Genomic DNA, 27,995 nt, shown 5'->3' with positions numbered 1-27,995 from the left:
GTTTAATTATATAAACTTAGTAACAACATAAACGATGTTCCAGAGTCAGTTAATTGATGATTGAAATAATTGATCCCACAACGTGAAGTCGAAGAAACGCCTAGAAGAAAGTGTCACATCTAAAGTGTCACAGCCTATCTATTTTTTGGAGTCCGTGACCAGAATAGTCACACATCTACTCCATAGTGTCACAGATTAAACCGGCACCTGTACTTCAAGCACAAAACCTCTACGAGTGATTGGAAAGAAATAAAGAAGCAAGTTGGTAACAGTAATGACTTGCTGCAATTAGAGTGGAGCGTTTATAACACCAACAATGATTTTTTAGCGAGACGCCGAATGAATCCAACACTGCTAGACAATGCACCGGAAGAAAAATTTGGATTAGTAAGCAAAAGCGGATGGATGAACTTCTTAACCTGGCTGAAGTAGCCTATTTCGTTGATCATAAAATATTGCTTCATGTAGGTGACTCTCATTTATCGATGGGGGTTTTGGATTATGCAACAGTAAACGGCTTGGTAATGCTCTCAATTCCGCCCACACAACATACAAATTGCAGCCATTTTATGTTTAAGTATATGGCCCATTCCAAAACTATTTCGAAAAGGCAACTGGCACGTGGACACAGTGTATCAAATAGGAGGGTTATTCAAGGGTACTATCTGAAAGCTGCCAATATGCAAAATGTTGCTTGTGGTTTCGAGAAAACTGGTATAAACATTTGCGACATCAACATTTTTAACGACTCTTGACTTCGCTTCAGTACGGGTATACTTGGGCTCCGACGAAGACTACCAATCTGATCACGCAGTTGAATATGAAGAGAATGATAATGAAACCAAAGATAATGAAACGAATGATGATGCACCGAATGATAATAATAACACCAATTGTATTGAGAAGAATGGCACTAATGATAATGAGAATAATGGCAATAATGGCACTAGAGATAATGAGAATAATGATAGTAATGGCACTAATGATAATAAGAATAATGGTAATAATGGCACGAATGATAACGACGGGATACAGGAAGATATCAACGAAACAAAGAATAGGCACGTGCCTTCGACAGCTGCCAAGACCATAGTGTCCCCTCGTGATATATTGAAGATGTCTCGGGTTCCAAAAGAAGAGAAGAATAAAGCCAAATCAAGATGTGGGAAGCAAAACAGTTAAGGGTGCACCACACTGAGAATCAAAATTATTGCATATATTAGCTACAAAAGCCGCAGAAGCACGGGCAGCTCTTGAGAAAGCAGCGAAAGATCTCAAACGAAAAAAAAAACGTTGTAAACTTCAAGAATTAAAGCAGGTCGCTCGAATGCGAAGAAACCCCTTCTAAATCTGTTAAAAGGTGACATGTTTGTTGGCAAACATTACTATTGCATGTTTTGTGGTGAACAGTGCATAGAACCATTGGTGGAGGATTAGATCCAGTGTGATTCCTGTAAAGATTGGGCACACGATAAATGTTCCGCTTACGAAGATCGCAGAAAGTATATATGTGATGACTGCAGTATGTGAAAAACAATTGAACCGCAACAGTATTAATACTATATATTGTATACATACTCCAGTAACGGTACAATGTGTCACCATATTATTTGCATAAGTTAACTGACGCCGTAGAAGTAATTGGTTCTAAGCTGACACCTTAGTGTTCTCATAACTCAGCAGTTGAAGGCGCGTGTCATTTATCATTTTTTATAAACCTGTAACGGTAAATCTCTTTGATCTTTGGGGTATATTCTATGGCCGGAATATCTTGCGGTCTGAAAGTCGGGGCGGCTTTGGATATATACAGGGAAATTTGGGGTTATTCTTCTGAAAGTTTTTCTTTAAACCTGTACCGGGTTATTCTTCCAGGGTAGTCTTTTTTTCCATAAGAAAACATGATATATATAAGGTTTATCTTACGGGAATTCTGGGATATTCTCATCTTGCGTACATGTAAACATAGACGGTTTATAAGCTAGATAAAGTCCTCGACTTCGATTATGCTGGGGAAGAAAGACTTCAGAAAAAACCCTCGACAGAAAAACCTCGGCCTGCCCTCCTCGGTTTTTCTTTTTCTCGGGTTATTTTCTTCTCAGTCTGTCTTTCCCCGGCATAACCTCAGTCTCGTGCTTTATTCTACACATAATGTTCGAGTTGATTTTATTTCCATAATGTGGTTGCGCGAAGGATTCTTTAGATGTGTGAGAAAGGGGGCCCAGAGCAATAACCAAGTCAACTAATAAAGTGGTTCCTCTTGCCCGGATCTCCCCTAGTAGCCTGTCCGGAGAAACCCGCGCGAAACCCATTCCTTGCCACGTAGTTGGGGTCGAAACCACGCCACATATCTCAACGACTGACCGTATGATCTAATCTAAAGTACACGCGTTAGACTAAACTTAAAATATGTTAAGAATCAAAAGATCTTGAATGCGTTTGATTTTGGTGTGGATCGTGCCTTCCGATCTAGAGTTACCCCCCCCCCCCCCTTACTCGGCGAAAACCGATTGAACGCGATAAAGGCTAGATTTTAATAGCTTATTATCAGATTGGTGTGAAACATTGGTAGGGTGCCCCGCGCAATCAAAATTTTCTCTACTAAAAGTTGAACTCACCGCAGCGAATGTTCACGCTCAAATATCAAGTTGCTAAGTGATTACAGGCTGGACACACGGAGCACGAGACAGTAATGTTACAGCAGTTTTAGAAAATTACGTTCGTTTTGTTTTTTAATGATACATTCCCGAGTTCAAACTTTGTGATTTGATGATATATTTGGACTAAAACATATTCAAAGTAACCAATCTATCAAAAATTTGCTCCAATTCCCTCTCAAAACCTTGTATGCGCCGGGGATAGCTATAGCTATAAGTAAGCTGTTGTTAGACGCAATGTCTGTCAACTTAGCTTCATTGTGGGAGGGTCCATTTTTCAGAACGTATTTATCATTACTTACTGTCCATTTACTACATATTGAGGCCAAAGTAAATTCTTAATTATTTCTGTCAACTTCTTTTTCCGCCGTTTATTTGCAGAGTCTTTTGTACGTTGACACCCCTCAATGTTCACAAAACCGCCTAATCATTTGATCAAGAAAAAACAACCGCTCCCTCACTTAAGCTGGCACACAATAAGCTGGCAGATAACAGTCGGGTTGCCAGTTAGTGATACCCTGCCAATTTTGCCCAGTATTTTTCTAGTAAGATTGGGTGTCTTTACTTTCCATATCAAATTTGACATACTTTTATTGGAAAGAACCACCCGATAAATACTTTTCTGGGAAAGTATCTTTAATTTGCTTTACTATTAACTATACTGTCAGGAGCGACATCTTTTGATTTAATAGTACAATTTATATCTCCGAAGCTCCTGCGTGACCGTTTATTTAGTGACTATAAATGTGAGAAAGTTAAGGCGCGTATATAAATATTGTGGTAAAATTGTCGTAATATTTGGGGATATTTTATTTATGGTTAGGCACCCTAGCATTCGGTTTATGAGAGGACGATCCCTCACGATATTTAGCGTGGGGAGCCGCGGTGGTTAAGACACTGGCTCGGTAGCCTGCAGGTCGCGGGTTTCCTCCCGGTGTTGGCCGAGAAAGTTCATCGAGATTTTCCGGCGTGGTTTCCCCTTATCAGTGGTGCAGAATGGAGGGCCTGACAAGGGCAGCTGTCTAGTTGTTCGAATGAAACAAAAAACCGAGATCCCGTGTACACATTGGAGTGCAGTTGGAATTCTATATAAGAGTAGACCGTAGGGCGTATTCCCGTTTTCATTAACCCAGTCGGAGCAGAACAGTAGGGCGTTAAACCCCATTTCATTTGATTTCCTTTATGATATATTTAGCGTCCCTTTCCCAAAAACCTTCTAAACGCAATAGAGGTTACAGTTTTAACAGATTTATTTCAAATTTGGCGTGTAGCATGGTTAATGAGACGAACGCTATCGATTGTCAGCGATCCGTGAAATTCCGTTCCTTTTTCCCTAAACCTTGTGAACTGGCACTGTTATTTGATATGATGTCTTTCAATGATTATGGCGTGACAGTAAATTGAGTTTTCTCCCTTGACTCCTTGTTCACATGGCATGTGTCATGGTAATGGTAATCAGTTATCAGTTTTATGTTTTGTTTATTTGTTAGGATTTTGACAGTGTTTAGATAGAAACGTATACTTTTTGAATGGCATTTAGTAATTGAACACATTAAAATAAAGACAACAATTCTATGGATAACAATTACTAGCTATATCTATCTATATATATATTTGTGACTGTCGTTTGTCTGTCTGTCTGTCTGTTTGTCTGTTCGGGGTTGGCGGCTACACTAGGTCTGCCCCGAGTCTGAAATTTCGGGTATAGGGGTAGTTCGGACCGGGGAGTAACATAGGCCAGGTGGCGTTAGTCTACCACTTCCGGATTCGGACTTATGACCCCCGAGCGAAGGCGGTCTGTTCGGGGTGGGTTGGCGGCTACACTAGGTCTGCCCCGAGTCTGAAATTTCGGGTATAGGGGTAGCTCGGACCGGGGAGTAACATAGGCCAGGTGGCGTTAGTCTACCACTTCCGGTTTCGGAGTTATGACCCCCGAGCGAAGTTTGTCTGTTCGGGGTTGGCGGCTACACTAGGTCTGCCCCGAGTCTGAAATTTGGGGTATAGGGCCAGCTCGGACCGGGGAGTAACATAGGCCAGGTGGCGTTAGTCTACAACTTCCGGTTTCGGAGTTATGAAACCCGAGCGAAGCCGGCCTGTTCGGGGTTGGCGGCTACACTAGGTCTGCCCCGAGTCTGAAATTTGGGGTATAGGGGTAGCTCGGACCGGGGAGTAACATAGGCCACGTGGCGTTAGTCTACCACTTCCGGTTTCGGAGTTATGACCCCCGAGTGAAGCCGGGTATCCTGCTAGTATTTCTATAAAGCTACGTTTCAACAATGATTCTCTTGTCGTTATTGTGCTTGATAACGACAAGAGAATCATTATTGAAACGTAGCTTTATAGAAATATAGTAATTGTTATCCATAGAACTGTTAAGTGTTTATTTTAAACGTATACTTATTTTTATATTTATAGTGCGGAGAGGATAGTGTATCCGACTTCTTGGATTCTCTCTTGTCACTGCGTTAATTATCATTAGAATCTGCTGACAGTGACTTATTTGTATATAACTGATTGATTTAAGGAATACATGTTTTATTTGACTCGAATTTACTATTAATTCCGCAAAATCGAAATTAGAGAGCTTGTAAAAGTCCACTGGCCCCTTGTATAACGCTGTCGTGTTTTACACTTTCTGCAAAGCGGCACCAAAAAGAATAGGTAGCTATATCCTTCGTCACGGTCGCTAATTCTTTGTTTCACGTTGTGTTTCGACTGAGATTTAGAAATAGACTTCTCCACGGACAGAATATGGCAACTACAATTTTACCTGGGAACACACTGTTCTTCAAAAAAAGGTTTTATATAAAGCACAGAATCACAAACAAAACACAAAAGTCTAATGAACTAAATCATAAAATGTCTTTCAGTGTCTTAACCCGCTCAGCTCGCCCTAGCCAGATCGGCTAACTCCGGAGAATGCAAATGGATCTACCAATATTCCACAGCATTCAAACCACTAGGCCACTGTTGTTTGGGGTTTTAACAAATTATTAACTTACATTACCTCCAATCAAATTACACAATAATTTGCATTGTCTTCTCCAATTCTGACCAATTAGCATAATTGCAGTTCAATCATAAAGAAGAACATATGAATTCTTAATAATTTTAATGGGGTACCATCAATGTCAAGCCTAATTACAGGAACCATCAGACACCGTGCATGAGGAAAGGTATGCTGATTATAATTTCAGGTTATCTCCATAAACAGCTCAGGCATATATTTTACCTTATAGCTTCCATATCGCCCAAACATTACGGTTATACGTTTAAAAAACTTGCCACCAAGACCATTTTAAAATTTGTAGTATATATTCAAATTTGACCCCTAATCGTCGAATATAGCTTATCCATTCGTGTTACCAAATATAGTATGGAAAGCTTGTAATTTAACGCTCGAAAAATTTACGCTAGTTGATCAAACGGTTATTTTTAGTGTATTAATGAACCAGAACCAAATTGAGAGTATTTTTTTTTAAAGTTTTGAGCCAGTCATCATGATATCACCAACAGCTAGGACGCAAAAGACATTTTGCGATGACATGATCTTAAGCATCAAGTAGCACTCGAGGAGAGCAGCGATTAGCAGCTATTGTTCACCGGCGTTTGAGAGGCGCGCGGTACGGATATAGACGAATATTGATCGCGCTGAATAGCATTTACAGTCGGCCGACGACATAGACTGGCCAAGTAAATTCTTCATGTCAATCCGATTTGTACCGCTAAGGTTAATACACCAACTTTTAATCAGGATGGAAAATACGTTAACTTTCTTCCTCCTGGCTACCTTTCTGCCTTATTTAACAGGTAAGTGTTGTTCTTATTCTGATTATCTTTAGAATTTGCTGCAACTGCCATGCACGCAGGCAAGTATTAACGTATTCTTTGAACATAGTTCCTCTTTTCAAACTTTGAAAGCTTCCACTATCTCATAATAGGCCAATATTTTATATACGGAGTCGGTCAGTCTGTTGATAGTTTTAAGATTGGATGTTTTATTGAATTCAGTGAAGCAACAGTGGGGAATTTTCTCGCCTTTCTCATAAATAGAGGAAGGCTTTGAAGTACTGGTAACTTGAATTACCAAATGTGACCCCTTGCGACCCCTAGATCGATAGAACGGGAACAAAATCGATTTGTGTTAAAATGAGATTAATTGAAGTTATTTCCTATTGAAAACATGAAAGGTTGTGGCATAATCTCTGTTCCATGTCTCTTCTTAAGATGGATTAAAAGTGATGAAGTTTTAAACCAGAGTAAAAGTGAGATGAACCGCTGGCACGCAACCAGCTACAGAAACAAGATGAACAGCACAGATACGATACCAGTGGACAATCGTGCTCTTGATAATATCTCCCAAATTCCATTTCACTACTCCATGATGCCTTTCTGAGATGTATGATCCCATCGTGTATTATAATCACATAGAAATGATGACTTCTTTTTGTGATTTAATTACTTGCCTTTGATGATCTGAAAACTATAGAAACCTCTTCAGTATGTAGCTTAACAGCTGGTAATTTTCAGTTGTAAATGATTGTAATTCTGATAACAAAGCTCGAGAAAAAAAAAGCGCACAGCATTGAATTATCAACTGTGATGCGTTTGAACAAAGAACGTTTTCCCGATTTCCTAACGACGTATCGATGCTATCTGCCCCTTTATTGTTTAGTATTTTGATAGATGAAAGTACAATTCAAATATTCTGAAAATAGCAACTTTATTGACAAGCATATCAACGTGATGGCCACTGGATTCTACTAAGGATGAAAACGAAACACGGAGTAGGGTGCATTTGGTCTGTCACTCCTACTTTTCGTCGGGAAAATAAGATAGCTTGAAAAGTTCACAAAAAGGGGATTTTGTCTTGGTATAGCATATGTTCATTGGCCATACATTAAAAACCAAGTTTCGAACATGAGGTGTGGTTTTCTTTGCAGAGACGGGAAGGGGGCTGGAGGTGGGATGTGGTGCAGTGTTTGGCTTCTTTCTTAGAAATACCATAATCTGCGCCGTTCATGTATATTATCGATCATTTACTTAAAGCAAGAGAAAGGGCCAAGGGACAAAACACTTATTTAACTTGTTTATAGTTTAGCAAGGCAATATAATTTGGTTTTCACCTGATTTGAATATCCAGTCTCAAGCAGCCGGAAGAACATAAATTGTTGATCAGCAACACAGTTTACTCATTAGTGTTCATGTAATTTAATCAATGGTGGATTTGCTGACAGAAAATTGAGTTCTGTGAGGTACAAGATATTTTCAGAATTATTTTCGTAACGAGCTAGATAGATGCATCGAGTGACTTCTCCTTCAGAAATCATTATATGTTGGTGTATCTTTTCCTTGAAACATGTCTGCCGGGGGAATACAATATTCACCACATAGAGAAATCGTAGATATTACATACTAAGAAGTGTCATTATAACTAATAAATATTAGTATTTTATTTCGTGACCTTCATTTCGTTGTAGATGGTACGTCCATATGGCTCTCTCTATTTCCCAGCTCCTATACATTGACTATTTCAAAGTTTGGTGCTTAATTCCACACTAATGAACTTTACATTGTTAAACCAAGAACATTCTCGATTAATAAAAAAACTTGGGATACAAATTTTATATTTTCTGTTTGTTAATAGCTTTCAGTTATCAATAGAACCTTCCAGCCTTATATATTGGCCTACATTTAAAAACTACTTTATATTTTATGTGTGAAACAACAGGTAGTGACTATAGATAAATGAAGTGTAAATACCGGTGAGAACATAAAGATCAATTAAAACAATCAATACAATACTTAACGTTTACTGCGTATTTTATAAAGAGAAATGTTCATGGCCAGCAACTCAAACACAGACTGCCAACATTAGTGAGTCAAAGAGGGTAATGTAAATGATTACTTTTTGCAAGAAGTGGTAATCCAATAACGCCAATGAAGTGATTAACAGGGGGTATCAATTTAGTCCAAGTTAATTTTCTCAGTCAAAGCACGTAACTCGTCATTGCACTCAAGTAGCGAAATTCATCTGATACACACAATGCCAGGTTAAGTACCAAAATCCCCTGAGATAACAATATGAATTCATGCAACACAATTTTCCTGCTTTCTTCATTCTCAGATGAAGTGTTTTGTGATAACCAACAGCATCAAAATCAGCAACGTGTCTTAGGAAATAATGCTCGTGTTTTAACTCGCTATGTATATCTATCCAGATTAAAAAAAAGTTTTCAGTATTGAAATTCCTTAACAGCTATTTGCCCGAAATTTGTCTTTGTCATTCGAATTTTAAGAATGAATTAATCGTGAACTAAAACGATATTTTTTTCCAAAAGCTCCACATAAGTACTATAGTTTTCAAAGCGTAAATCGCGATCGATTTCATTTTACAATTATATTCCTATGATATATGGTCTCATTCTCTGATGTTTGTTCCCGATAAACGGTTATACATTGCCTGAAAAAATGGACGGTTCACCCAATCGGGGTTGGGTGGGGTGGGGGTGGGGGACTGCATTGTTTAGACAGCCATACCTATTCATTCTTATTTATTGTCAAACACTATAATAATATCTTCTTTGATGTGGTTTTATTAATGCTATAATGAATCGAAACATGTTTATAATTAGCCTTTATGTTGTTAACGACTAATACTGAAATAGTTGTTTGTGATTTATTGCTGTTTTCTCAAAGAATCAGGTGTCATTTATTATTTAAATTCTCAAAACGTTGTAATAATGATATTGAAAATGGAATAAGAAAGTAGCTGAACGTGTAATACTTCTGAGATACACCATCCATCATAAGGCCAAGACGTTCTGTATATGGCTATCTATCATTTTAATGAATATTTATGGAGAATATCGGATTATCAATGAGAAAAAACAGCTAGAAATGATAGTCAACTTTATTGACCGATTCACCCAGCTCGTGGGTTTACATTTTTGTCTCTTTTCAAATAGACTTGTTTTATCATTAATGAAAGGAAAACAAACCAATTCTGAAGTTTATTGATGGGGGTAAATTTATTGAACAAATGCACTTTATTATTTAACACCTTTCGTTAACTCTACTTATTCCAGGTGACATACATGTAGAGAAAATAGAAATCATGCCTTCTGGTAGTCCTGTGTGGATGCTGGAAAATGAACCATTTAAAATAGCGTGTGAAATAACCATGACAGTAGATGATGGTTCTCCTCAGGTACATGATATAACCAAAAACGGATTTCCTATCCAGCAACAAGGGTATACAGTAACCACTACTGAGTCTGTGAAAGATGAAAAAAAGATTTTAGTTCATACCGTAACCAAGGAAGCCACCTATATGGAGGATGAAGGTCGTTATACATGTCAAGCTGGTGTGAAAGATGATATTAAGATAATTAAAGTTTTTACAGGTAAGACAATGGATCATTAAAGATACATTATGTAAGATTTAGATAAAGCGCTAGCCATTCTTGCTATAATAGCTCGAAAATAGATAATGTAAATTGAATAATTTGAAAATTGAATTCAAATTACTCGATTGCGAGCGAAGATATTAGCCTTTGAAGGTTTGACAAGTCGTGTGCAAGAATTTCAATCGCCGTACTGGTTGTTCGAGGCTAAGTCTCGGTCCTCCATTTTTAGATTAAATCAAAATATGGCTGCACCGTTCTAATCTATTTAATATCGGAGAAATCCGATGCCAGCGAGAGTTGATTATGGTCTGGATCAGTTAATTAATGTCTAATTAATAATTTAGAAAACATTTCAGGCCTAAAGAAAGAATTGCAATAGACAGATTTAGCTCTTGCATAATGTATGTTTAACGTTTTATATTTAGTGTATTAATTAACGATTATTATTTATCCGCGTTTTAACATGAACCAGTGTTTGTCTAAAATGATTATCAAGCGATATCATTAAAGCATCATGAACTGGTCGATCATATATTTAAACACTATCAGGTATCTTACCACGCACTATATGAACTTTTAGAAAATTTAAAAAAAGAAACCCACAAAAAAGGAATTGAAGTTTATTCTATCAACTGATCTTTTCTAACAAGAATAAGAGAGAGTGAGAGAGAGAGAGAGAGAGAGAGAGAGAGAGAACTGGGGTTTAACGTCCACTCGACACAAACCAGGTTATTTCGGGACTAACATATGGTTTAATTGTATTTCAATAATTCGCTTGCGCGTAGGGGTCTTTAGCAGTGGGAGGAAACCGGAGAAGACCAACGAGGTTGGAGAAGCGACCCTACTTCTTGTCACGTACAACCGGGGATTCGAAACCACACCAGTTGACTCAATGACAGGCCTCATGATACAGCGCGCACGTGCTAACCATTCGGCCATCCGACCCCCCTAACAAGAACAAAAGAACATTGCACAGAGACGCACGTGTTGTTTTTGAATATGCTTTTCCACCAAAGAGTTATATTAAATATTTGCTATAAATATCGATATATTTAAATCGAATAATATACATGCTAAAAATTGAATAGTAATATTTATATTTTGAGTAAAGATTATTCATATTTTGAGTAAAGATTATTCATATTTTAAATAAAGGTGATTCATATTTTAAATAAAGGTGATTCATATTTTGAATAAATGTGATTCACATTTTTGAATACAAAATTATTCATTGTTAGAATTTTAAAAGAGTCATATTTTGAATAAAGATTATTCACATTTTGAATAAAGATTATTCACATTTTGAATAAAGATTATTCACATTTTGAATAAAGATTATTCATATTTTAGATAAAGATTATTCATATTTTGAATAAAGACTATTCATATTTTAAGTAAAGATTATTCATATTTTGAATAAAGATTATTCATAATTTGAATAAAGATTATTCATATTTTGAGTAAAGATTATTCATATTTTGAATACAGATTATTCATAATTTGAGTATAATTACATGCTAAAAATTGAATAGTAATATTTATATTTTGAGTAAAGATTATTCATATTTTGAGTAAAGATTATTCATATTTTAAATAAAGGTGATTCATATTTTAAATAAAGGTGATTCATATTTTGAATAAATGTGATTCACATTTTTTTGAATACAAAATTATTCATTGTTAGAATTTTAAAAGAGTCATATTTTGAGTAAAGATTATTCATATTTTGAATAAAAGTTATTCATATTTTGAATAAAGATTATTCAATTTTGAATAAAAATTATTCATATTTTGAATAAAAATTATTCATATTTTGAATAAAAATTAGTCATATTTTGAATAAAAATTATTCATATTTTGAATAAAAATTATTCATATTTTGAAAAAAGAATTATACAAATTTTGAATAAAAAATTATGCATATTTTGAATAAAAATTATTCATATTTTGATTGAAGAGCTTTATGAAATATTTTGAATTTGAATTTACTTTGAATAAAGATTCCTCAGCTTTAAAACAATGTTTTTGAATAATGATTATTCTGATTTTGAATAATGATTATTCTGATTTTGAATAATGATTATTCTGATTTTGAATAATGATTATTCTGATTTTGAATAATGATTATTCTGATTTTGAATAATTTTTATTCTGATTTTGAATAATGATTATTCTGATTTTGAATAATGATTATTCTGATTTTGAATACTGATTATTCTGATTTTGAATAATGATTATTCTGATTTTGAATAATGATTAGTCTGATTTTGAATAATGATTATTCTGATTTTGAATAATGATTATTCTGATTTTGAATAATGATTATTCCGATTTCGTATGTCTTGTGCTAAAAATAGACAGCGAGGTAGAAGTCGACTGGTTTCGTATATTTACAGATGATCACTGGTGTGCGACTGTACATAACTCCAAAAAATATCATGCCATTACATGTCTCATACGTTTATGTTGCTCAGTATATTTATATGAAATGAGTATGGCTGTTAACCTGTATAACTGGGTCTGAAAATATGCGTACTTCGCTAATGGTGTGCACACCATCGACCTTTTAGAATTTTTTTTACGTTTAATCTATTACCGTCAATCACTGCCATGCTGTTATTGGCAACTGGGTCGGACCAAGGGCCGGAAACGATCTGTTAAGAGAAATTTACACCATTCAGGGCTGACATTTTCTGTCAAATATTAACGTTTAAATATGATAAGCCATTAGTACTAAAGACATCAAAACTACTAACTTAAACGTTTTATTGTCAGGATCATATCTTTACTTTAGATGTATTTGTTTTGTTTTGGGATTCGGAACGTACACTTTGCTATTATTAAACTGTTTAAACGACATCTAGCATTACTGAATAAGAAAATCACAGTACACACTGCGGTGGAATACAGTTACTGCAATCTGATTAAAGTACAGATTTATATTTCGTTTCGTGTCATTATACTTTCGATGACCTACACTACACGAAGTTCTGATCAGTTGTGCTGGAAGGTGGGCGTCAGGTGTCATACGGGCGGCTTTCGAACCTATGACGTCAGGCATTGATTAATTAATCAGCGTTGACGTTTCTAGTGGTTAACCCACAGTTCCGTGCACCGTATGACAAGAACTCGCCGTAATACACCGTTTCCTTAACTAATCCGTCACTTCAATCAGAACGCCGGTAATATAACAACTCTTTCAGATCCTAGTATAGTAAAGACAAGTAAAACTAGAACTGCGAAGCAGTAATGACGGGTTTCACCGGTGCCACGTTACCCTAGAACTTATGTCACTTCCGGTACCAATGAAACCGTTAAACAGGTTTCCACATAAGCATTGCACACATAAAATAAAATGGACGCAGAAACAACCAAATCCAGCAATCAATTCATTTGCTACATGTCAGTGATCCTGTCAAAATTACATTACTTCCGGTGATAATGAAAATGTTAAATTGGTTTATGAAATCAGAAATAGCATCATCACATGGTGAAAATTTTATGTAAATCCTATAATAATTGCCACCTTTATAGACCAAAAACCTTGAAAAATGACTTGTAGAAAATCGCCTATTTCTCTGCAACCGTACAAGTTAGAAACCATTTTGAGGTATCTGTATGATCGAATGAGTTCATTCTATTTGTTGATTGGAATCAAATATCATAATTTTAAAAACATTACAAATCTGATTCATTTGAATAAAATATCTGTTTTGAAGGCTAAAAATACAGTTTTTGCCAAAATGACGTTACTTCCGGTGATAATGAAAATCTTAAATTACTTGTATGATATCGTAAATGGCATTATGTATCACACAGTGAAAATTTCATGAAAATCGAATAATAATTGACACTTTTATTGACAAAAAAACCTTAAAAAGTGACCTGTTGAAAATTGCCTATTTCTCCGCAACTGAACAAGTTAGAAACCATTTTGTGATATCTATATGATCGTAAGGGTTCATTGTATTAGTTGATTTGAATCAAATATCAAAATTTTAAACAAATAACAAATATGACTCATTTGAATAAATTACTGGTTTCGAAGGCTATAAATACAATTTTTGCCCAAATTACGTCATTTCCGGTGATATTGAAAATGTTAAATTGGTTTGACCTAGTTAAAATTGACATTACACATCAAATGGTGTCACTTTTATGAAAATCGAATAATAATTGACTCTTTTACAGGCAAACTAGCGTAAAAAGTGACTCATGCAAAATTGCCCATTTCTCGGCAACTGCGCATATTACAAATTAATTTTCACATACATTCTCTCCGTATAGATTATTGCTACGAGTTTATGAAAGTTACGAAGTAATATTTTAAAATATGAAAACGCTGGATGGGTTGTAAATAGCTTAATTTTACACCTTTTTTCACCTTTTAATCGAAATAGCCCGAAAACGGAATCGAAATTAAAAAAAATGGTCCCAACATTTTGTGCGCCTTTAAAGGGCGCACAATTTCAGTTATACCAGATTTGAAAAAAATAATATTTGCTTTCGAAAAATGGTACCTAACTGTCAAAATTGTAGTTTTTTGTCAATTTACGCCACTTCCGGTGCCGACAGATAACACTATTGGTAACAAAAAAAATGACAATTGAGACAACGGGGCATATGAACTTTGTTTTATACAAATCGAACAATAAATAATTAATCTAGGACTGAAAAACTGAATTAGCCAATGGGGGCCAAGGAAAATTACCGAGACAAAAAATTTTCACATTTTTGCCCAAGTCAGAGGACTCGTTATATTTGTGTAAAACACGATTAAAAAATATTCATAAATAAAAAAGTTTTTTGTAAAAATTTAAATTTTCTAAATTTAGCGCCTAATATCTGCGAAGATTTGCCGAAAATCAAAAATCAAAAGTAGCGTAGCTATGTGCCCCGTCTCCGGCTATGCCAAAATGCATCGAAAGTTAAAATCCAATGATTATTGTTAAAATTACTGCAATATTTCTAAAAACAATAGCTTTGGTGATTTCGGACATTTCGCATTGTCGCAGAACGTTCAAAATAGCTTTATCCTCTAAGTCACACCCACTTTTCCGATAAAACCGAAGAAATCGTAACGATCCGACAATCAGTTGCTGAGATCTACTCAAAACAAAAGAAGAATAATAATAATAAGAACTAGAACTGCGAAGCAGTAATGACGGGTTTCACCGGTGCCACGTTACCCTTGAACTTATGTCACTTCCGGTACCAATGAAACCGTTAAACAGGTTTCCACATAAGCATTGCACACATGAAATAAAATGGACGCAGAAACAACCAAATCCAGCAATCAATTCATTTGCTACATGTCAGTGATCCTGTCAAAATTACATTACCTCCGGTGATAATGAAAATGTTAAATTGGTTTATGAAATCAGAAATAGCATCATCACATGGTGAAAATTTTATGTAAATCCTATAATAATTGCCACCTTTATAGACCAAAAACCTTGAAAAATGACTTGTAGAAAATCGCCTATTTCTCTGCAACCGTACAAGTTAGAAACCATTTTGAGGTATCTGTATGATCGAATGAGTTCATTCTATTTGTTGATTGGAATCAAATATCATAATTTTAAAAACATTACAAATCTGATTCATTTGAATAAAATATCTGTTTTGAAGGCTAAAAATACAGTTTTTGCCAAAATGACGTTACTTACGGTGATAATGAAAATCTTAAATTACTTGTATGAAATCGTAAATGGCATTATGTATCACACAGTGAAAATTTCATGAAAATCGAATAATAATTGACACTTTTATTGACAAAAAACCTTAAAAAGTGACCTGTTGAAAATTGCCTATTTCTCCGCAACTGAACAAGTTAGAAACCATTTTGTGATATCTATATGATCGTAAGGGTTCATTGTATTAGTTGATTTGAATCAAATATCAAAATTTTAAACAAATAACAAATATGACTCATTTGAATAAATTACTGGTTTCGAAGGCTATAAATACAATTTTTGCCCAAATTACGTCATTTCCGGTGATATTGAAAATGTTAAATTGGTTTGACCTAGTTAAAATTGACATTACACATCAAATGGTGTCACTTTTATGAAAATCGAATAATAATTGACTCTTTTACAGGCAAACTAGCGTAAAAAGTGACTCATGCAAAATTGCCCATTTCTCGGCAACTGCGCATATTACAAATTAATTTTCACATACATTCTCTCCGTATAGATTATTGCTACGAGTTTATGAAAGTTACGAAGTAATATTTTAAAATATGAAAACGCTGGATGGGTTGTAAATAGCTTAAATTTACACCTTTTTTCACCTTTTAATCGAAATAGCCCGAAACGGAATCGAAATTAAAAAAACTGGTCCCAACATTTTGTGCGCCTTTAAAGGGCGCACAATTTCAGTTATACCAGATTTGAAAAAAATAATATTTGCTTTCGAAAAATGGTACCTAACTGTCAAAATTGTAGTTTTTTGTCAATTTACGCCACTTCCGGTGCCGACAGATAACACTATTGGTAACAAAAAAAATGACAATTGAGACAACGGAGCATATGAACTTTGTTTTATACAAATCGAACAATAAATAATTAATCTAGGACTGAAAAACTGAATTAGCCAATGGGGGCCAAGGAAAATTACCGAGACAAAAAATGTTCACATTTTTGCCCAAGTCAGAGGACTCGTTATATTTGTGTAACACACGACTAAAAAATATTCATAAATAAAAAAGTTTTTTGTAAAAATTTAAATTTTCTAAATTTAGCGCCTAATATCTGCGAAGATTTGCCGAAAATCAAAAATCAAAAGTAGCGTAGCTATGTGCCCCGTCTCCGGCTATGCCAAAATGCATCGAAAGTTAAAATCCAATGATTATTGTTAAAATTACTGCAATATTTCTAAAAACAATAGCTTCGGTGATTTTGGACATTTCGCATTGTCGCAGAACGTTCAAAATAGCTTTATCCTCTAAGTCACACCCACTTTTCCGATAAAACCGAAGAAATCGTAACGATCCGACAATCAGTTGCTGAGATCTACTCAAAACAAAAGAAGAATAATAATAATAAGAATAATAATTTTAACAAAAACAATAGTGTTTCACACAAGCTACGCAGTGTGAAACCCTAATAATAATTTTAACAAAAACAATAGTGTTTCACACAAGCTACGCAGTGTGAAACCCTAATGAAATTTTGAACTATAAAAAACGAAACGAAATAGGATCTGCGTTTTAATCAGATTGACAATTACTGTTTATTACTGAGCGATGTTGCTGTTGGGAATAGCTAGTATTGCTATAATCATATTGCTTCATTGGCATGTAGTAATTGAACTAGAAATACACACAGTATATAATTCTATGAAACCCCAACTACTGTTTATTACCCATCAACGTTTCGACTAGGAATCGCTAGTCTTTATTAAAAGAGTATTCTTGTCCAGACGTTGCTCAGGAAAAAACAGTAATGGTTGTCCAGCAAACATACTAAACACGAGGGTCATTTTATCATAATAAGCTTTTCCTTAAATTGTTTTAAACCCAAACATTTAAATTCTAATGAACTTTTCTACTCCCTTCATTTATACATTCAACAGAAAGCATACTATAGCACCGATCATTATTTATCGTATTTAATAGTAAGTGCGGGAGAACCACACTATACGCCAAACAAAACGACAAGACAAACCTGCGGACAAGAGAAACTAAGAAGTAATTTGTCACCTAGTTAAGGTTAATATGTACCGTTAAGAAGATAATTAAGGTCTGTATAGACATGTTAATGAAACCTGGCCTTGTCTGCAAGCAGACTAATATTGTTATTTATGTATAATATCCGGTATATTAATAATGATATTTCTGTATCCAGTGTATTATAATGATGTTTCTGTACTTAATCATCAGTGGGTTTATATAGAAGACAAACTAGAGGCGATGATTAATGACGTACCGTTTTCTAGTTTTAGGACACCATTTACACTTCGTCATAGACGCACAGTCATTATAGACTTCTATAAAACGAGACATTTGCTTCAAGCTTGAACGAATTTCAACTACATTACAGTGAATACACGATATAATAGCCTATATTTAGATGATTCTTAGCTCGTCTATCCTATTTAGGTAATCTGGATCTAATTTGAGAAAATCAGACGACAAGTGGTAATTGAGACAACTTAAAGGATTCGGAAAAAAAGATCGCGCTTTCAAATGGAAGCTGCACGAAATAGAGGGGGCATATAAAGTTGATTATTTATAATAATCCCCTTTTATTATTCAGTAAAATATTCATATACTAATAAAACTAATATTTCATGTAGGTGTACCTCGTCACATCATTTGTCATTATCTCATATAAATCTCAGAGCAAAACAGTCATTATTTACAAGTTATCAAATAGAAGTTCAGACAACTCATTTCACCATTTAAGCCTTCTGAAAAGATTGGTTCTCAATTTGAATTCATTGATTACTGTTGATAAATTTTTGATAGAATCTTTTGGAGGCATTGCGTGAATATAGCTCTTTATATTGGCGCTATCACATTTCTGTAACGAAACATGTCTACATGTAGACTGGTCTCCAGTCTATTAATAATATTAGTTTATCGGTTTTGTCTTTTCTTTTTAGTGTGTTATAGTTATGTGTGAACTTACGAAAATATACGAGACGAGGTATTAATAATACAACCAAGGATTGTATACAGTCTACCATGAATAAACTCCATGATTTGGTTGAATACGTCCTCATTCATCTCACAAGTCTTATGGAATATCACCTTACTTAGGCAAAACCGTTTTTGTCCTGAATAAATCAGCTAGTTTTCATGTTCATGGTTAACCAATTGTAGTTTTAAAACCCCATCTAAAAGACCAGACCATATTTCTTTCCAGCTCAAAAGCTCTATACCTTGAATCGACGTTTTGATTGAATTAACCACACGGCCACAGGGCTGCCCAAAGGACTTCAACATTTTGAAAAGGGGTGAGCATTCCATCAATCCATGCCTTAAATAGAAAGAGGCGCATAAAGTTGCAGCCAATACCTTATATCTTCGAACAGTGACTCGTTGATTGCATTGGTAAATCTTCAATGAAGACGTGGTACAGACTGGTGCCGACGGTGGATTGAATAACATACATCAGACATTTATTCAGACATACGACATGTAAAATATTTCTTCATTTCCTGAATATTATCTTTCGTACATGATCGGATAATTCATTTGGCTGGTGTTGTCACAATAATGGAACAATATGTAACTGTAAACCTAACGACCTACCAAAACAATATCGATTCAATCAAACAAAAAGTTTTCCAACAGAATTTTCCATTTTACCGAGCTTATTTGCACCAAAAAAAAATGATGAAAGACTTTCGAAAATGTCACAAGATGTTTCAATTTATCGTGTATCTGAATCCAAAATGGCCGGAAGGGAATGATCTTTGCAACTAAAGAAACATACTTATTAAAGAAGGTCATTTCTTTTCTTGCAACAATTGTTTAAGACTGTATTACAAAACCATACAATGAGTTATTGACGCTTCTCAACATTGAGTTTAGCGAAACGTGTGAGGAAAAAAACTTAAAACCTAACAATGTTATTGACAAAATTGGTTAAATCAACACTATGTCATTGTGCCTTGAGTTATGGTTCACACGTCGACGTTCACGAAGAACATTATGACATTACTCGTAAGACAAATCCAATTTATGTTCATGATACAAAACGTGAAGATAATCCTGGAATGGATAACGTTATCGTAAGAAGCAAAGATGCGTGAAATTTGTAGAATATTTTTATAGTCTTTTCGTAAAATAAATCTTTTTAGCGATAGGTCATGAAAATGAAAGCCATTAAGAAAACACTCTTACATTTTGTATACATGTGAGCATAGCGAAAAAAACAGCTCGTGAGCTGTAATTGAAATTGCGACATGATAGATGTGTACGATGTTAGTTGTACTTTTCAATTTGATATCCTGTAAAGATTACTGTTATAAAGCACATTTCCAGTCAGTTGATTGGGAACTAAATGCGTCATTCCGGCAGTCAATAGAATTGGAAGAAAAAGATCCGATTTATTGACAAACTTGTCGGCTCTTGAAGCTTTAATTTTGGTCAATTTTGTTTGTCTTGTTGGCGTCGAGAAATCATTTAGTAATGTCACAGTCGATGTAAGGTCACTCGTAACTGAAACGAAACAAATTAATTGCTCGACTGTCATCACAAACGGAACAATCAAGATTCTATGTAGTTTAGTATGACATGGCTTATTGCCTTACTATTTCTCAATCAATAGGCAGATTTAGTACTGAGTGGTCACTCTTTGCAATCAGAAAATGTACTCCTCGACCCAAATATACCTCACTTTCTGGTAGTCTTTCATCATCCCGCTTTCACTATCTGCAATCTTTTAGATCTATCATTCTCCTGAAGTTCATTTGGATTCTACATAAATGTTCTTTTATTTTTTAGTGTATAATACATTCTATAAATCGAATATTTACACGAAATTTTTCATAATGATATTTTTAATAATTTGCTTTTCTGTTCACTATTTCCTGATGTATTTCGACAAATACTGGCACAGCCTTTTACATTTTTTGACGAAATAAGTTCAAGGATTTCAGGAAATAAAAATCCTTATCTGTAGATGATTATGGGAAATCTCCTACAGCATCATAACCTCTTTAAATTTCTAAACCCAACCTAAAACTTTTAATATTACAAGAATGTCTCTCCTCTGACTGCAGGGACTTTGCAGGTTTCTGCATGTAAAGCGGTGGTTTCGGCTGCTGTTTTTGCCATAACGGTATTTTGTTAACAGCTATTGAAGGTGTTTTGTATTGTATTGACATTATCATTCTGTAATATTTCACGGTCTGTCAATATTTTATCACATTATTGCAATACAATTATACTGCTATAACACTGATAAATGTATATAAATAATTTAAATAATAGACGCTGGGGAAAACATATATCATTTGTAACAGGGTTTTATTATTCACGGTGGAGCCACGATGGCTAAGTGGGTGGGACGCTGGTTCGCTAGCCTGGAGATCGCGTGTTCGATCCCTGCATTAGCCTAGAAAGTTCATCGGGATTTCCTGGCGTGGTTTACCCTTGTCAATGGTGCAGAATGGACGGCCTGGTAAGGACAGCTGTCTAGTCGTTTGGATGGGACGAAAATTGAGGACCCGTGTATACTTTGGCGTGCACGTAAAGATTCTCTGGCAGTTGGAATTCGATATAAGAGTAGGTCATAGTGCCGCTGCCCGGGCAAAATTACCTCATAACACACTGTATGGCGTATGCCCGTCCTTATTTACCCAGTCGGAGCAGAGCAGTAGGACGTTGAATCCCATTTAATTTCATTTCTCTATTATTCAAATATCAGGATACGTTTTTGATTGGGTTATGTAGAGATCTTATTAAATTGTCTCGTATAGCAAAATGCGTTCAACGTATTTGTCTTTCGAGAAAAAACTCCGTTTTCCACATGTATATTAAGATGTTTATCGATGCTGTGTTTTATAATGATTAGTGTACAAGATAAGGTCGAATTTGAAAACAGTTACGCGAAATCATAGACCAATGTTTGTTACCTTCTTATCTTCTCCAACTGCCGAATATGCTAATGAAACATCGATTAAAGAAAAAACGTTCTATCGACTGTTATGATTATGCAACGACTGTTGGAAAATTAAGAGAAAGGTTTATGACCTTGTGATATCTCTTGGTGATGAGTACGCAATGTTTTAAAGACACCGTCGATGTATTTTGTTTTCTGATTTTACTGATGAAGAGAACCATAAATCAAACTGATTAAATCCGAATTAGACGGTGAATCTGTGTTTTTGATTTCTCATCTGCAGTCTTATTGCCTTTAAGATTTGTTTTAGCCCTTATCGTTAAAGATATAAAAGCCAACAAATTAAAATTGGTTTCATTTATGTGTGCGTTCTGGGCTATTAATGGTTAAATTCTGGTGAGGTTGATAACATTAAGTCCGCATCGCACGGAAACGATTTTCATAGTAACATGACTCATTACCTTTATTGGTGCACTCAGAAAAGTAAATATAGATTCAATTTCGAATGTCTTTGGAAATAATGAGAATTGTGGGTGGATATAATACGTGATAAATGTCATAGATTTGGAGTCTATCTGTAACTATCATACATCTTCAAATACAGATATAAACAATTTGTAATTCCGTTTCATTTTAAAACCCTAAAATGAAATTTGCGAAGAGATTATTAGAAATTATCCAACCTCAGGTTAACTGACATATAAAACAGGTATATGTTAATGCACGAAACACGACATGCATAATATAAATTTTACGGGGTAAGGTAACGTATAGTGTCCCCGCCATTGCCTACAAATCCGTCCTTCTGGTCCAAATAAAGGCTGTACAGATAGTAGTATTTGAAGAATAGTATCGAAATCTGTGCAGAGTAGTAATATTAAATACCATGGTTTGTTTCTTAATATAACTTGCACAGATTGAATTTCTTCAAAATAATTATTTTGGGTGTAATTTTGCCATATTTTGAAGACCTTTATGTAGAGAATTGATTAGAAATCTTGTTATTGGTTCTTGATGTTGATTGTTTACTGCTTGGTAGTAGGTGATTAGGTCTACAAATGAACATAGATTGATAGTCTAACTTCCATTATTTATTGCATAGTAGATAGTAGACATGTATGACCGTCTATAGATATCATATACTACACGCCAAGTATACTCCAATTTCTAGTGAAATAACCTAAAGAAAAATTTGGAACTTAAAGATCCCATCTAATAGTTCAAAAATAGATGATGAAAAATGAATGTATTGAAAATTCCATTCAAATTACTTTGTGTCATAGATTGTTTATTATCGTATCAACAGTACTTGACCATCGAGACTATAAAGTTGGTTATAGGCTTGTCATTTGAAGCCAAAATAAGACCTACAATAGGCAGATTTAGCTCTTACATAATGCATCTTTAAATACAGCATTATGTAATCTACCAGAAACCCTTTTGACGATGGAATCAAAATCATGCACTTGTTTTTGCCAGGGTAAAAAAAAATTTAGCAGTTGAGGGAAATACGACTGAACAGTTGAAAATTACAGATTAGGTAGTACACACGGGGTGTAACTTAATCCTTATGGGTTTCGTTTCGATTAAATCATTCAGAATGAAATACAAAATTAAAAAAAACATATATGTTGTAATTGCAACGTCAAGTCCTCAAAGGCGTTTTAGGGTAACCATACATTACTATTTGATTGTAGTTTGAATTTGGGTTTCGGAATATGTTGGGTAGCTACAGGCCACCAGCAAAGTCCCCATTTCCAATTTTGAAAGTTCAAATTGTGTTAAATTTGTGTTATCGGCAGAAAACGTTTCTTGAAACGGTCGTTGATGTAAATTTCAATGTTGTAGATGTTAAGTTTTTCAAAAGAAAAACGCTAAGGCACCAGAAACTGATTGTCAATAGAGCAATGTCGCAATGCCGATGAAATTAGGTTCTCCAGACGACTGGAGACCGTAGTAAGGTAAATATTTAGCTGTAGCTCCGGTCACAGTAATCTATTTTCAACTCAGCTCGTTAATCACAACCAGAATACATCTCCACCATTAACCCCAGGCTACATTACCAGATTGACCAAAACGATCAGTCACGTTAACCCTGTATGTTCCGCCACGGCTTCCAGCAGTCGGTCAAGTTATCATAGGAACAATATCAGTTGTTACAACGGAAGACTCGTACAACAAACACATGATGTATCCAGAAGTTGGTTAATATAAGACTCATTTGTTAATATCAATTAAGTAGATAAGGGTTTAATAAGTTAATTTGTTTTATAAGGAACTTAAGTTATAATTCGTTTACAATACATATTGACAGTTTTACGATAAAATATACACACTGTGCATATTATAGAGGTTAGCAGTTTCTGTTTTTTATTGACATTTTGAAAAACATTGTCTAATATTTTTATTTAAAAGCAACTGAGGTAAGAGAGAATCTGATCTGTAATTGAACTGGTTGAATTTCCGAAACTTTGATTTGCAGAATTCTGAGTGCAGGCATTCGATGAATCATGTTACTGTAAAACATATTACGTTAAACATTTATTTAATTACAAGATGTTTCATGACGTTATACCTGTTGCATTATATATCAAAGACAATGGAATTGATAGAAAGGTCAAAAACTAAAGAAAAAAAAAATCTGTCGACTAGAATTTCTTGTGATTTTCTCTGTGGAATATTTCGATCTGATTTCTGTGCGTGTTCTAGGGTCGGTTTTTTTAATTAAGTTAATCAATAATGTCAAATATAGATTGTTTGGATTACCTGTGGGTCTCAGAACACAGATCGGTGTAATCGCTACGTCTCCACTGTTTCAACATTTTATCTAACTAAATGATATCGATTCTTTTCAAATGGGGGAAGATTAGATACATGTGACTGTAAGCGTATAGTCTTATTTTCTATGGCGGTTGTTTCCGGGCGTTGTCATGGAAAGTAATTGACGCCATTAATTGTCCCCAGTTAGTGGACAGTGGTCAAAAATAACAATACCTACCTTGCATTGTTATAACTATTATGGAGACGAGATCATATACATGTACACATTTCTAATCTTAATTCATATCAGTTGTATAGTGAGATTGCAATTAATGATAACAAAAGGTCTTCATTACTAAAACATGCCAACTAACAAATTGGTTGTGTTCTGTATTGGCTTTCTTATCATTGATTATCACCTGTTTAGGTTCCGCGCTCCAGATTGAATCTGTTAAAGAAGCTGGTCCTCGATTTGGCGTGGATAACAATGTCTCTCGAGCCCACAATCTCCTTTCATCTATGCTTGAACCTTTATATTTATAACTGGTTTTGTAATGTTTCTAACTTCTGATTTAAAATGGCTGCGCGGTTTCAATTATGCATACATAGCACCTGTATCAGTAACAACAAGCCCAGTAAATATGCACCTTACAATATTTGGAATGTCATCATTGAACCTCACATGTACAATATCCCAAAAGTAATGGTAACGAGCATTAAAGGTTCATCGACCATTGCTATGATAGCAACCAATTATATTCGACTTTTGTCTCTGGTCTACCAGGTTCTCTTGCCGACTAATTAAAATAGTCGATAGATCCAGACCTATTCTTCGTACTTCGCATAACTGTCTAAGCGGGCGTCGTATTAGAGGAGAAATTGTCATTTAAAATCTCTAGGCGATTGTATTAAATCGTAACAATATACACAGAAAAATATACCCTTGCTAAGTCAACTAACCAGCAACGCCACATGTTCTCTGATCGAAATTAGGCTGTTCGTCGATTTTGTATCAGCGACAGACGAAAAATGTCAGTTACAATTGCAGGCCAGTGTCAAGGAAAATAGGCTTTTTTCAGAGACTTGAATGGGTAGGTCACGTCATTACGTGACGCGCTTGTGGTGTCAATCATTATACATAGCTCTGATTTCTGCTCCGTTGCCCCAGCCACTAAAGAAATGGACAAAACAGATCAAATTAATAAATATTAAGAGATGATTAGCATTAACTATGGGTCATTCTACTCCTCGGGCTATAATGCTAACAATATCTGTGTTTTAATTATTTCAGTTTACACCCAAGATACAAATATTACAAGTGGTGAAGATGCCTCTATAAGATGTGATCCAGAACCAAGTGTTGAGCAACTCAAGGTTATATGGTATAAGTTTGATCAACCACTGGAAGCTATACCTGGTTTATTACCACGTTTGAAATTATCTGACGCTAACCATACTCTTACTATCAAAGACGCCAGTAAGTATATTTGATTTGATTTTTCCGAATCACCTGAAAATTGCCAAAAACCGAGATGAAGTCAATGAAAAGATAACTCTTTTTGGTAACCATTTACTGTCAAGCGCTTTTTATCGCAAATTTTAAAGCTAGATAATGTGAAAACTCTATTTATATGTATGTCAATATTGATCCCATTCCATGGCACATCACAACATCGCCAATCTGTCCCTCGCTGGTGATTTTAAATATTATAGTGATTCAGTAAAAATTCATTGTAGGTCAGTTTGTAAATGGACATATTAACAAATGAATTTACTCTTTTTAAAAATATAGACCCTGTAGGCCAAACTTTCACGGATGTGACGTGGTGCTCTAGGTGGGTTCGCCAAGGAGTTCAAATGTCTCACGCTTTGATTTGTAAGACATAATGGCGGGTCACCTTTGCATGGAGCTTTCTCTGCCACTACTAAACCGATTAACCCCATTTAAAAAGAATGTGACTCGAAACAGACAAATATTATGTTCATTTAATGTCATCAAGGAATGGTGGTCAATGGATTTGCAATTGTCCACATTTAAAACATCGATCTGTATATTATTACTTGCTTAAGTAAATGACATGTGATACTGTGTTCTCTATCTTTATTCTGATATAAATTCGGCCTATCCTATATAATAAGGAGTACATTCACTTATTGGTTCTTTCAATGGTGGAACAGGATTCTATATCATTACAGTCTGTAAAAACACTGTAATCAGTATCGACTACATTTTTGTCACGTTTCTTAGACCCACCCAGTCTCTTATATGTTAAGAAATTCCCGCCACTGTGTTCCAATTTGGCGAACATGGTCTATCACTGATCTACTGTCAAGATGAGGGAATGCGTGAACTGGTAGTAAAGCAATTTATTACATTCTTATTTTATATGTCAGCTAGGTTTGGCAGATAACCTGATAAACCATACCGTTCCCAAATGCATTCCTAACTGCATTTCTCCTCATCGATTTTCCTACAATCAGTAAACTCGAAGAAATTAACTGACTCCCTCCTATCAAATTTATGGTGCTCATTTTGTGTGGTGTAGTGTGGTGATACGTACGTCCCACAACCTCATACATTTTTGCTTTTGTTCTTTTATTCTGCGGTTCTTAGCTGAAAGTAATTGTCGATGTCTCACTAGACACAGAGAGTAGAATGAATTAAAGTCGACTTCTAATCAATTCCTAATTTATTGGCTTATTGATGGGGTGCTGGTCGGAAGCGGTCAATCGGAAACACTGTATTTTATTATTGTCTTCCATTCTGATTGCTTCGTGCTGAAAGTTTTTATGTGTTGTATATTTGTGACCCATTCTTCTCCACTTAATTACAAGTATTCAACTATATTGAATATTCAAAACTATTCAATTATATTCACCAATAAAATTTGCTCCAATAAATGCTTGGTGATATCAGATGTGACCAATTAATCAACTCTTGTATATAGACTTCTATCTAGCAAATATTTCTATCCAAACCAGTCCCGTTTAACTGTCCAAGACAGTGACGTGTGTGCGTTCTGTACACTGTAGTTCCTGCTTACTGTTTCTAGAAGATCTAATTTATTTCTATGCGAGATATTTTGAGAGAGACATTTTTTACGGAACCCACAAATGGTTTTCACGTGTTTTATCCTTTCTTTTATTTACGCGTACGTCGCTACATACTGAATGCCTTTATACACTTAGATTTATTCAAATGTAAATGGTAAAACAACAGCGAACGTTGTGTAATGTATGTAATATAATAACACATTAGTGCTGAAATGTATCTAATAGGAATATTGGAGTTACTTAGGCCACATTATTTCAAACGACCAGAATTGATAGATTAAAGATACATTATGTAAGAACTGGCCATTCTTGCTATAATAGTTCGAAAATAGATCATGTAAAATGAATAATTTGAAAATTTCATTCAAATTACTCTACTGCGAGCGAAGATATTGGCCTTTGAAGTTTTGACAAGACGTGTGCAATAATATCAACCACCGTACTGGTTGTTCAAAGCTAAGTCTCGCTCCTCCATATTTAGATTAAATCAAAATATGTCTGAACCGTTCTAATCCATTTAATATCGGAGAAATCCGTCA

The 27,995-nt window shown here is 34.9% G+C and overlaps 1 protein-coding gene across 1 annotated transcript in view; it reads left to right on the top strand.

Annotated features, from left to right (window-relative positions):
* The first annotated feature begins 6,249 nt into the window (after positions 1–6,249).
* The window catches only part of LOC126818576 (hemicentin-1), a 41,832-nt gene continuing 20,086 nt past the window's right edge, over positions 6,250–27,995 (top strand). Inside the window, exons 1-3 of the mRNA XM_050546038.2 lie at positions 6,250–6,464; positions 9,743–10,060; positions 25,694–25,879. Of these exons, the coding sequence (XP_050401995.1) occupies positions 6,359–6,464; positions 9,743–10,060; positions 25,694–25,879 (610 nt within the window). The 5' untranslated portion in view covers positions 6,250–6,358. The remainder of the gene's footprint in view (positions 6,465–9,742; positions 10,061–25,693; positions 25,880–27,995) is intronic.

Source organism: Patella vulgata, chromosome 4, assembly GCF_932274485.2.
Source record: "Patella vulgata chromosome 4, xgPatVulg1.2, whole genome shotgun sequence".
Classification (NCBI taxonomy): Eukaryota; Metazoa; Mollusca; class Gastropoda; family Patellidae; genus Patella; species Patella vulgata.
This window is presented reverse-complemented; position numbering and strand designations above follow the sequence as displayed.